The following is a 13212-nucleotide window of genomic DNA, read 5'->3' on the forward strand; positions in this document are numbered from 1 at the left end:
CCCCATTTTGTTCGGGAGTATGAGCACAAGATGTTTGATGGATAATTCCATTTTGTTCACAAAAAAGTTTCATGGAGGTATTGACAAATTCACCCCCATTATCAGATCGCAAAATTTGTATGGTTTTATTAAATTGAGTTTGTACCATTTTGTAAAAGTGAGTGAATTTTTCAAAAACTTCCGATTTATGTGTTAGAAAGTAAACCCATGTCATCCTTGTATGATCATCAATAAACAGGACAAAGTACCGAAGATTTTCCCCCCAGTAACCGGGGCCGGTCCCCATACATCAGAATGAATTAAAGCAAAAGGTACATCTTGTCTAGTATTACTAGGTTTAAATGTACTACGGTGGCTTTTAGCCAAAATACAAGTTTCACAATTTAAAACAACATTTGACGGAAACAAACTAGGAAATAAAGCATGTAAATATCCGACTGACGGGTGACCCAATCTCCTATGCCATAACCAGGCCTCCCTCGAAGGTGTTCCGTGAGCAAGTGACACGGTACCTTGCTGAGACACCTCGTCAACATAGTATAACCCCCCTTTTTCAGTGCCACGTCCAATCAACAGTCCTGTCCGGATATCCTGCAAGATGCAGAAAGTCGGATACATCAGGACTTTACAGTTTAGTTCTTTTGTAACATGACTTACCGATAACAGCTTATGAGATAAAGCTGGAATATATAGACAGTTAGGTAGCTTAATAGTTTGTGAAATTTCAATGGTACCGCCACTTTTAACTTGAATAATTTCACCATTAGCCGTTTGAATCCTATTTTTTTTAGGTTTTGTTTTGAAAATAATATCGTTTTCATCAAAAGTCATAGTATCCGTTGCCCCACAATCAAAAATCCAAGATTTCGATTTAGAATCATTTGAGACAATATTTGCTTCGGAAAGGTCTTTTTGTATTTTTGTTAAAACGGAGTACTTGTTTTGACACGGAACAAAATTGGACTCGGTTTTTATATTTTTATTAATATTACTACCAAATTGAGGCCCAATTTTAACCTTTGTACAATCTGGACTGTTAACATACATAGTTGGGCCCTCTTTAACCCATCCCTCTTTAGTTAGCTTATTAAGGTTTAGCCCAACAGGTTTTAATCCACCAAGTCTAGGAAACCGATTCCTTTTTCCATTCGTTCTTTTATTTTCTTTCAAGAAATTTGGTGAGCTGTTTCCCTTTTTCCCATTTACATCGAATAAAGGGATTGCATCTTTCCTAGATGCTTTAACTGAGTTATCCCTTTTTGACTTAATCCTAGTTGCTTTTTCTGTATTTGTAAATAAAGAGGAGAAAGGTTTTAAGTTTATACCAGCGGTTTTATGGGTGGTGGCTATACCACCGAAGCCGTCACTGGTGGTGGTGGTGTTGGATTCACCACTTGCTGCTGCCGTCGATGCTTTACCTTTAATTGGCTTTGGCCACCACTCTGGATACCCTTTTATCTCAAAACACTGATCGATGGTATGCTTCGATTTACCACATCTTGTACATTTAAGCTTTGATTTGTCGATTCTCGGTTGATAACCACTCCGGTGGGTCTTGGTTAGATGAACAGATGACTCTTTGCCATCGATTGTGACCAAACCGGTTGCAATCCCATGATTGGTTAAGGAGTCACTTGGTGATAACCCTAGAATCTGTCGATGGGCTGTTTCTTTTCTCACGGCGGCGTAGGCTTCCTCCGCCGTCGGTAGTGGGTTTAATCTTAGAAGCTCTCTCTTGATTGTGTCATATTTTTGATCAAGAGCCTTTAAAAACTGAAAAAGCTTCTGTTCAGCCCTAATCATGTTGTATTTGTTGATATCTGATGCACTTTCCATGGGGTTTGGGTCTCGGATTTCGAGTTCACCCCAAATACCTTGCATCCGGATCCACAATTCTTCAAGATTGAGGTTGTTTTGTTTCATTTCTGTAGCTTTGACATACAAATCATAAGTTTGGAGCTTATCAGTGCCACTACTATAGGTTGTAGCTAATGCATCCCATAGTAGTTTGGCGGTTGAAAACGAAGTAAGATTGCTTGCTAAATTGGGCTCAATATTTTGTATCAGCCATGAGAATACGATGAGGTCTTCTTGCTCCCATTGTTCGAATTCTTCATGACTGTTATCTAGAGGATTGGAGGTTAAATGTTTGAGAAGTACCTTGGATTTACCTCCAATGGCAACTCTCATCATTCTTGACCACAATGCAAAGTTTGAGCTATTTAGACTCAAACCTATCTTTAATGTATCTGAGATCTTGGGCTGTTGATAATTGTTTTTTAAGAGATTTTCCAATTGACTGGTTAGTTCATCAATTTGGCTTTGTTGGCTTGAAGGTGGTTGGCTGTCGTCGTTAGACATGGTGGCCATTCACAATGGTAGATGATTGAAGCAAATACGAGTATCTTGATCAAAAGATCGATACCGTCAGCTCTGATACCATATTAAGATTTAAATAAACTGATCTTGTATTGAATAATGATTTTGATACAATTGTATTGGTTTGTTTACATCAGAAAAGTGGGTGCTTTATACAACTTTTTTCTAACAGCTAATTTTAAATTGGGTAAGGCTCCAAACCACTTTTGGAACCACCTTTATTAAAGAAGAAAACAGCTGTTGGAAGCCTGCTTTTGTAGCCGTTTGGTTGCTTGGACTGTACAGACATGTGAACCTCTAATTCGGGATATGATGAAGTTTACCACTTCTGATCCCAAAGTCAAATTACCTAAAAAGGTAAATTGATTATATGATTTATTCTAACAGCGTGCCTTGTGGTGAGAATGCAACCAATGTTGACAATGATAGGCAGAAGGATATTGGTGTTGAGAGTGTGTCAGTGACGTCATCCCGTGTTCATCTTCAAAAGGTATAGAAGCTTCAGCTGTAGGTGTGAGTGGTTCGGGTACTCAGAAAAAGATGGACAAGCTCAAACAAATGGAAGTAAATGAAGAGTTGGTACTTCAGGAGGTTGTGGACGAGGGTGAGATGATTGGTGTATGTAATTCTTTTGATGGCAACTTAAGGTTGAATTTAATTAAGTGTAAGTCTATTGTTGATTCGGCTTCAAATGTTGGTTTGATTGCTAGCGTTAAGTCAGTTACGGCTCAAGGTTCGGGTGAGGAGGAGACATCTAAAGCCTTTGATCCTAATGTCGTATGTGAATTTCCTATGATACATCAAAGTGTGGGCAATGTTGGTTCCTCCTTAGGCACTTCTTCTAATTCTAATTTTTTCGACGACGTCAGAATGGATCTTAAAGATTGTTGGGTTGAAGGGGAGGTTCTTAGTTCGATGTTAGCTCTTAAACCTAAACCAAAGTCTAGAAAGGCAAAGCCTCGGAAAATCAATGGCGAGGAATTGAGAAATTTCATAGTCGACTGTATGTGAAGTGATTGGTTTGTGATTTTTGTGTTGTCTATCATTGTTTGGTTAAATTTGGGTTTTTGTTTTGGTTCTTGTATTTGATAGTGTTTCGGGGTTCGTTTTAGCGACCCGGTTGCTCAAGGCTCAGGCTTCGTTATCTTTTGCTCTTTGTCTAGTGATAAGATTCGTTTACTGCTTCCGAGCCTTGCAGTGCTTTTGGTTCGATTGTATCTTTGTTCGTCTTTTTCATCTATTGATGAAAAAACTTTGTTTTAATGTTATCGTTATTTTAGCAAAAAAAAAATAAAATTACTGTCTTCCCAAAACAATATACTCGATCCATTACCAATTCTCCAAGACCAACTTTGAGATCTAAGAATATCAAATAACTCATCTACCTTTTGTATATTCATTAAATCTCGCCAAATAGGGGAGAAGTGACACATTTGTAAGTTAGGAAGAACAGTGAGCATATTATTACACTTGACTTTACATGAGGCTAACACAATAGGCTTCCAAATTGGGTCATTACTCGCACTAATTTTTTGCCACCACTTAGCCAATAGAGTCAAATTTTTAAGCTTCAAAGAAACAACTCCCAGACCTCCACATTCTTTTGGAAGGCAAACTTTACTCCATCGTACAAGAGCCATTTTTTTAACGGTTGAATCCCAACCCCAAACAAAATTACATCTAAGAGCTTCTAAATTTTTTATGACACATTTAGGAGCTTTGAATAAAGACATGTAATTGAGAAGGTAAACTTGTTAAAACAACATTAAGCAACACAATTCTACGTCCCATTGAAAGACATCCTCCTTTCAATGCCGATAGCTTCTTTTTGAATTTTCTAATAACGGGTTTCCAAGTGACTTCTCTATTAATCTTCGCACCAATTGGTATAACAAGATAATTGAAAGGAAATGAACCAACTTTACAATTAAATATTTCCGCAAACAAATCCAATTCCTCATTAGGCACATGCAAACCATACAAAACTGTTTTAGAGGGATTCATTTTTAGACCGGAGACTTCAAAAAAACGATCAAGAACTTGACGAATACAAATCATTTTTTCTAAAGACGGGTGAGCGAAAATAACAGTATCATCGGCATATTGAGAATGATTAACACTGTCAACGGCATATTGAGAATGATTAACACTACTATTTGGATAGGCGTTTCGAGTCTAAGAGATCAATTTCCTGCAATTTTTCGAATTTTGTATAAAAACGTTGCATACTTGTAGGAGGTTGGGTGTTTGGATGATAATGGAGTTATGCAGTGGGACTTTGGGTTCACTTTTTCTCTTGACCAATATGAAGTAATCCAAATGCAAGTGTTATTGGTTTTGTTACAAGCCACTGTTATTGATGGTAATAAAAAGGATGAAATTGAATGGGTTCATTCGGTCTACAAGTTGTACACGATTGCGGATGGCGTGCGGGTAATGCTTGCTTCAAGCATGGATGTAGAGATTGATTGGTTTAAAGTGGTTTGAAATAAATTTGTCCCTTCAAAAATAGCTATCTTTCATTGGTTATCTATTCACGGAGGTGTTCCGGTTAAAGAGGTTTTAAGCTATAGACAATGTTTAAGGGAAGGGTTGGATGATATATGTTGATGGTGCGCGGAGTTTTGGAATCAATATCATCTTCTTTTACATTGTTCGTGGACGTTTCATATTTGGGTGGATTTGTTAAATGTTGGAATATTTGTTGGACTATGCCTTCGTCTATTTTGAAAATTTCGTTTGATTGGTGCAATGGTATGGGCATTAATGCTTCGAAGTTTTGGAGTTTAATTGGGCCGGCTACTATTTGGGCGATTTGGAATGCTAGGAATGAGGTTTTGTTTAACGGGATTTATACGAGTTGGGTCGAAGTTATTTCACGTATAAAGTTTAAGGTGTTTCAATGACTAGTTAATGCAAATATATGTGAAAGTCACTAACTCTACATTTGGATTGACCAACCATGGCTACTACTCTAATCAGATAAAAGTCTCTGTTTTATCTCTATTTTTTTTTTGGCGACATTATCTTTATATGTCTAGTGTAGCACTAAGCCTCTTTGTTACATTATGTTTGGGCTTAGTCTTAGTTGGGCTATTTCAAGTGGTGGACAAGTTCTATTGTAGTCCGTGGTTTTGTTATGTTTTATTTTTCACTTTCCATGAAAAATTTGATATATATTAAATTTCATGTGTTTTGTCAAAAAAAAAATAAAAAAATTACTATCTAAAATAATTGTTTTTTCTTTTTAGAAATAACTATTTAATATCATTAAATTTTGTATTTTATCTTCATTTAGTACTATTACATATTCATTTTTTAAATAAATTTAATCAAGCTTATCGTAAAAATAAGAGTATAATTGATATTCATTCAACTTATCTTAAATTCTAAAAAAATTGTTGAAGAACATTTATAATGGGATTGATGGATTATATTTTATTGATAATTTTGGTATTTTATGTTTTCTTTTTGACTCTTTGATCACTAAACATTAATACATACGGAAGTATATAATTTTGAATGAAATCACCTAATAAATTTACATTGAAAAATTATTGTGAATTATGAGTTTTTTTTTTTTTTTTCTTGGTAAGCGAGGAAACCCTCCTATGAACGAACACATTGGCTCCCCCATGGAAGGTAAAACCTCGGGTAATCAAGTCCCCCAAGCGAGAGACCTAGTATCGGGTGAATTGCGCATTATGCGCACCCTCTAGTCACACTCCCTTTTTGAACAATTTGGCATAGCTAAGGATTAAATCCGAGTGGTGTGCTTCATTGGTCATTTCTGTAAGGCTAAATAGAACTCTTCTTAAGTTACGTATTGATTAATTTATTTTTATGAAAAACGTAATTTGATTGGTTATATAGGATATTTCGCTAACACTTTATGAATCATTTCTCAGCCAAGTGGTTTTTCTCTCTTTGTTTTTTATCTTTACAAAAAACAACAACAACAACAAAACTCAATACGGGAATATGTTTACAAAAAACTTTACCGTAAATAGTTTCTACCTACAACTTGCAAAGTACATGAAAGCTTGCAACAATGAAATATACCAACAATATCACAAACACAACGAAAAAATGTCTTATAAAAATAAAACACCACACTTGCAGTAATGGGTGGATGCCGCACAACCTCGTTCAATGTTCATACTAAAGTTTAAAACTCAATAAGCGGTTCTCCATCAAAAAACAAAAAGAACTCTTAATTAAATTAAAAGAATGACTAAATCCATCAGAAAGAATGAATAAACGGTTTGTGCATGTGTCATAATTGTTGCAAGTAGTTTTTGTTGGAGCTAATCGGTTAATTGTGACTCACGTTGGAAAATGAAAGAAATAAATGTGCATATATAAGCTTATGGGAACTTCCCTCTATCACCAGTTGGTTTTAGAGTAATGTGAAACTCATGAGCTTATGTTGTACATGTTATTGGACCTAAAATCGATCCTACAAATGGTATCAGAGCAGGGTGGCACGGGTGTAATCATTGTGGCAGCTGATGTTCAAACCGAGATGACTGTAAACGTAGATCGGGAGGTCGGGGGTTCGGGATAAGTCGAGATGTTGTTGAACGGGGTCCGGGGATAAAAAGCCACGTTATATGATACATACAAGTGCATGGACAAACTGATTAAGGGGGTGATTGTTAAAGCTAATCGGTTTGTGTGTCCCACATAGAAAACTGAAAGAACATAATTTGTGTATATAAACTTAATGGAACCTCCCTCTATCACCAATTGATTTTAGAGTAATGTGGAACTAATGAGCTTATATCTTCTACTTGTTGGAAGACCTGAAAACGATCCTAACAGTATTGTATAGACACGTATACGCGCATATTCATTGTTCATACATAAAAGAACAGATGAATTACATATGTATAAAAATAAAATAATATAAATGAAGACTAGAGTATATATGATCATCTCTTGAAAATAGAAACCCGTGAATATTATTGCTTACATAGCCACTATTTATAGAGTCCTAAACCTAGAAACCAGATGAACCAAACCCATTATATAATTGGACTGGGCTATACATATATTCTAATATACTACAAATATATGATCATATATGTTTACAAGAACTTTCCAAATGAAGTCAATGCCATTTGCAGCTTTAATTTGCTACAAGACTACTACAATTCTAAGATGGTAGAAATGATTAATAAATTAATCTCTAATAAACATGAAAGAATTTTTATATATCAATAATCCATTGCTATATATTGTCAAGAAATTAGTAATCTTGAGATGATGTCGATAAATACATCTTCAGGACAAGAAATTGTCACGCCTCCCATGGAATGTTTAAACCGGAACTCTTCTTCTGATTGGCGTAACAAGCTTTGAAACAAAGGTTGCTGCAAGAGCGATATTGGGACGACAAATAGAGTTTTATGAATCTCACCAACATAGACTACAAAGTAACCTTTAGGTACTTGATAACATTGGTTCCCATTGTAAGGTGAATGCAGTTTGCTGAATTTTTTGGTATTTCCATTTAAACAAGGCAAACTGATGATGCCCATTTAGAATATTAATTTAAATTTTAGTTTTGAAATGATGTGCGTAAAAAGGTGGATGCTTGTATTTATAGTGTACATAGAGAACACGCAGTTAAATGTGAATGATTAGCAAGTTGTGTTGGTTAAGTTTTTAGAACAGCTCATCATGTGAAGCCTAACATAGTAACATGGTTTAACTTAATGATTATTCCCAAAATCTTCACTTGCTGATCACGCCTGGACTTTTTGATTAGTGTTGTACTGTATATTATTTTAAGGATTCTACATCCAATTTATTATATTATTATTATTATATAATATTATATAAAATTAGATTTAATGAAGAGGAAAGCAATTTTTGGGGATATAAATTTTTCTCCGTTTTTTTTTTTTGAAATTATTTTACAAATATTAAGATCTCGTAAAAATATGAACATTTAAAAAAGACACTTTGTGATAAATGTTATTATTTTGATCAAAAAACTTTCGAAGAAATAACATTTATCGATAAATGTCCCTAATAAAATTCATCATGATGCATGTTATTTTTCGACCGTTATTTTAGGGTTTAGAAATTAAGGTTTGGAGTTTAGATTTAGAATTTAGATTGAGTTTTTAACACAAATGGTTTAGAGTTTATGGTTTAAGGTTTTGGGTTTATGGACTAATCTCAAAACATTAAACCCTAAACCCTAAATTATGAGTCAGACTAAATTTTGAAAAAAACTTCACAGAGGATGAAAAAAACGCTCGAAGAATAACATGCATCACGATGAATGTTATCAGGAACATTTATCGATGAATGTTATTTCTTCGTGCATTTTCTTTTCAAAATAATAACATTTATCACAAAATGTCTTTTTTAAATGTCATATTCACACCCAATCTTAATGTTTGTGAGAAATTTTTTTTAATAAAACAAAAATAATAAAAATTTATTTCCCAATTCCTTTCACAAAAGTATTTCCCCCTTGATGATAACCCTTTATAAAATTATATAAACTTACATGATATATATTGAAATAATCTATACGCAGAATTAGTTTTTAGAGAGCATCAGATAACTCACCTTTACTTGTGTGAATCATCGGTGTGAGTTTGATTGCATTTGATAATATCAAATAATTAAGCGTTAATGATTTATAATATGAATGATTCAAAAGTTCCGAATTAAATTAATTATGAATGAAAATAACTTGTTTGATAATTCTTTCAATTGAACAATCTAAATGATTTAAAATTACCTTATTATTATTCTTTTTGCAAGAATAAAAAACAACACACGTTGAATAAGTGTTTTTATATATTTTAAATAGGATATTATATAAAATTTAGGTGTATAATGTTTAAAAAAGTATTTAAACTCTGAATGGTTCAATACTGAATATAGAACCTTCAACAACATATGTCATTCATGGGTAAAAAACAACAATAATAAAATCAAATCTTACAAAAGTAAAGTATAAGAGCGGTAAGATGTAGATAATTGTTTTCCTATCTTAAAATAAAGATAAATTATTTCTGTAATAATAGTAGAACACCCCAAGAGTAGAGAAAAACATAAGTGTTAAAATTAAAGACAATACGTGTTAAAATTAAAGAGGTAATTAATTAATTCTCTCCCTTGGTCAGTCTCTTTAATAATTACTTTTCCTTGATCTTCTCACTTACTCCTATAAATTACGGACTATTAGTTAATTTGTTCTAAAGATCAATATTGTACTTTTATGTTTTTATTTATATTCAACATTTTAAACAAAATTCCTTAAATATGATGGTTACATGATTATATTAAGCTATATTTTTTTTAAAGACAAACACACATTCACATAATACTAACACGAATATATACATCACGAAATGTCCTAAGTAGGACTCGAATCTTCAACTTTAAACTTGTAAGGGTGATTTCGAAACCTAACACTTGCAAGATTTACTTTCAAGTTATATGAATGTGGTTGTGTGTAACGTACAATGAAGTTCAAATGGTATGACTTGGAGAATACCATTCAGAATTTTGGGTCAAACTAAATATAATTGGATCTCCTTAATAATTTAGGTTGCTTGGTGTACAATTAGTATGAGTTAATTAGGCTAGCCAATTGTAGATTTCTTAATTCCAACAATCAACATGCCACACTCCATTTCCATTGCGGTGTGTTGAAGTATAAATAAATCAAGAAAATCATGTTGAACAACTAGAAGTTAACGTGGATTAGTTAGGTTTTAATATTAAAGTAAAACCAATTTTTATCTGTTGTTGTTTTAAACTTTTCCTAACAAAAATTCATTTACTCCGTATATTATTCCTCGATGTAATATTAATAGAATTTTTCTAAACATAACCCTTAGAGCTATGCTTAAGACATTATTGTGTGCATGATTGATAGTACAAGAAGGTTAGGAAGATGGTTATTAGAAAGTTAGTGGAGTAATTTTCAACTAAGTACAACTATTTAATGCATGTCTTAAAAGCTTAAGTATAGCCCTTAGATCAATTTTAACGCGGCATCAGAGGGGTCCCGTCAGTCCCGCTGGCAATGGGTGACGCCCCTTGTGGGGCGTTACCGCTGACGTTTGAGGGGCGTCAGTCAACTTTTTCACGGAAGGGTGAGGCAGCGTCATGTACACGTGGCGGCTTCTGATTGGCTGAAAATTAAATTCGTTGGCTAACGCCTATTTTTTTTTTTTAATTATATATATTTTTATCTATATAAACCCATACATTCTACACTTTTAACACACCATTTCACTTTATTTTTCTTTCATTTTATCAATTAAATCATACAATTTTCTCTCATAACTATCAATTATTTTTCTTTCATGGCATCGTATTTACTTAGTTACGATTCCGATTCGGAAGACGAGCGTATTATTGCACTAATTCAACATTTAGAAGATGATGATGACGAAGTCGAATCCGACCGTGTTCCAAGATCACGAATTTATATTCCAAGGAATCGTGAAGAAGCCGGAGAAAACTTATGGAAGGATTATTTTAGTGACACACCCGTGTTTCCGCCATATAAATTTAAAAGGCGTTTTCGTATGCGGATTGAACTATTTCTCCGAATATCGCAAGGTATTTCTAATTTCGATTCTCATGATACTCCCGAGCATTTTAGATTTTTTAGGGAACGTTTTGATGCTATCGGTCGGCCGACTTTTACAATATTGCAAAAAATGACTTCGGCTCTACGCCAATTGGCGTATGGAACTGCCGATGATATGTTTGATGAATATTTAAAAATGAGTGAGCAAATCTCAATACTTTGTTTAGATAACTTTTGTAAATGTATTATTACATTATACAAAGAACGTTACATGAGATCTCCCAATGCATACGATGTTCAACGTTTATATAGTAAACATGAAGAGAAACATGGTTTTAAGGGTATGCTCAGGAGTATTGATTGTATGCATTGGGAGTGGAAGAATTGTCCCGTTGCTTTGAAGGGACAATACACTAGGGGTGATCACAAGAAACCTACCATTATGCTTGAAGCAGTTGCTTCGTATGACTTGTGGATTTGGCATGCATTTTTTGGAATGGCGGGTTCCAACAATGATATAAATGTTTTGAATCAATCCTATGTTTTTGATAAACTTAAAAAGGGAACAACTCCACTAGCACCATTTGAGGTAAACGGTAATCAGTACACAAAAGGCTACTACTTAGCTGACGGTATATATCCTGACTGGGCTACTCTAGTCAAAGGTTTTGCGTGTCCGACAGATGATCCAAGGATTAAGTTTACTAGGTTTCAAGCTAGTGTCCGAAAGGATGTAGAGAGGGCATTTGGGGTTCTTCAAGGTCGATTTCATATTTTAAGGTTAGCAGCACGCACTATGTCGGTAAACAAGATGCGGAGAGTTATGGACTGTTGTATCATATTACATAATATGATTTTGGAGGATTAAGGATTTGCGTTAAGTGATTGGGAGGAAGAGTTCATTACCGAAGATATGGAGAATCGTCCGGAACGGATACCGAATAGAGGACGGGATCAAGACGTTATCATCCGAGAAATAAGAGATAGGACGGTGCACGACCAACTAACCGATGATCTAGTTGAGCATATTTGGAACCTTCCGTCCGCATTCCGCACCATGAATGGTTAAATTTATGTAATGGTTAAATTTTATGTAATGGTTAAATTTTATGTAATGGTTATATTTTATGTAATGGTTAATTTTTATATATTTTTTAAGACTTAATTACACATTTGGTCACTGTGGTTTGTCAAAAATTACAACTTTAATCACTGTGATTTTTTTTTTTCAAGTTTAGTCACTGTGGTTTCAAAAAGTTACAACTTTAGTCACGGAATCTCACAGACGTTTATTTGCTCCGTCAGAAGACATCATGTGCGGATCACGTGAGGGGTATTTTCGTCATTCTAATTATTTCTCCAACTTTTTCTTTTTCTTCATCTCTTCCTCTCCACCTAAAATCAGTAAACCCTAACTTGATTTTCCCCTTTTCTTCAATCAATTTCCAAACACAAAACATATATTTAAATTTTTCAGTACCCACTCTATCTTCCAATCAAACATATTAAGTCTGAAAAAAATTACATCAAACATATTATCTCAAACTCACTTTTTCAAACCATTTTCTTCAATCAATTTCCATACATCAAACATATATTCAATTTAAACATCTGGAGAAAAATAAAACTCATTTTTTTCCAACTTTCACACACTAAATAAATGCTGCAATTGTTAAAACTTGGTCAAACACCTTCACAATTGAACACTTATTACCCATTTACCTTTAAGCTTCAGAAGAAAAAAAAAATCAAACAGCTAAATACGGTGATGTTCACCATGAACAATTCATGGTTTCGAAAATTATGGTGGTGTTTACCTTTTATGTTTTCAGTCTGACTAAAATAAATACAGGAACATGTCTGGTTTTCAAATTGGGAAACGAGATCTGAAAACCCCTTTTTATTATTTGAAACGAAGATGATGAAGACGGGTTCCAGATCTGAAAATAGATCCATGATGAACCGAAGTTCCAGATCCGAAAACAGATACATGATGAAGACGATCGACGAAATTGTTGGAGTCGTAAAATCGTTAACTGATCGACGATATGGTGGAACGGAAGTGGTCGCCGGAAGTGATCGACTATATGGTGGACCGGAAGTGGCCACCGTCTACGTCAACGCCACCATCACCTTGAAGATTAATTGTTCTTGAAAGAATTGATTAATTTCTCTTGAAAGGAATCGATTATTAGTGATACCTTAAGCCATCTCCATTTAGAAGTGAATGGGTTTTTGCTACTGTGTTGGTACTCTTAATT

General features: G+C 34.1%; 2 protein-coding genes across 2 annotated transcripts; one reads left to right on the plus strand and one right to left on the minus strand.

Annotated features, from left to right (window-relative positions):
- Positions 1-210: 210 nt before the first annotated feature.
- Positions 211-2370, minus strand: LOC139842651 (uncharacterized). The gene is made up of 3 exons (XM_071832768.1): positions 658-2370; positions 443-591; positions 211-355 (listed from the first exon to the last, which is right to left on the minus strand). The coding sequence occupies exons 1-3, from the start codon at positions 2368-2370 to the stop codon at positions 211-213; spliced, it is 2007 nt and encodes a 668-aa protein (XP_071688869.1).
- Positions 2371-10721: 8351 nt separating this feature from the next.
- Positions 10722-12873, plus strand: LOC139842653 (uncharacterized). The gene is made up of 4 exons (XM_071832769.1): positions 10722-11712; positions 11821-11942; positions 12190-12284; positions 12804-12873. Exons 1-4 carry the CDS (start codon positions 10722-10724, stop codon positions 12871-12873), a joined length of 1278 nt encoding a protein of 425 aa, XP_071688870.1.
- Positions 12874-13212: the final 339 nt, after the last annotated feature.

The sequence above is a fragment of the Rutidosis leptorrhynchoides genome, chromosome 4 (genome assembly GCF_046630445.1).
Source record: "Rutidosis leptorrhynchoides isolate AG116_Rl617_1_P2 chromosome 4, CSIRO_AGI_Rlap_v1, whole genome shotgun sequence".
Taxonomy (NCBI): domain Eukaryota; kingdom Viridiplantae; phylum Streptophyta; class Magnoliopsida; order Asterales; family Asteraceae; genus Rutidosis; species Rutidosis leptorrhynchoides.

Coding starts and splice junctions, on each gene's coding strand:
- LOC139842653 (XM_071832769.1), top strand. CDS start 10,722: ATGGCATCGTATTTACTTAGTTACGATTCCGATTCGGAAGACGAGCGT. Junction 11,943..12,189: donor GAGAAATAAGAGATAGGACG/GTGCACGACCAA, acceptor TTTCAAGTTTAG/TCACTGTGGTTTCAAAAAGT. Junction 12,285..12,803: donor ATGTGCGGATCACGTGAGGG/GTATTTTCGTCA, acceptor AAATAAATACAG/GAACATGTCTGGTTTTCAAA.
- LOC139842651 (XM_071832768.1), bottom strand. CDS start 2,370: ATGGCCACCATGTCTAACGACGACAGCCAACCACCTTCAAGCCAACAA. Junction 592..657: donor TATCTCATAAGCTGTTATCG/GTAAGTCATGTT, acceptor TGCATCTTGCAG/GATATCCGGACAGGACTGTT. Junction 356..442: donor CATAGGAGATTGGGTCACCC/GTCAGTCGGATA, acceptor TTTGGCTAAAAG/CCACCGTAGTACATTTAAAC.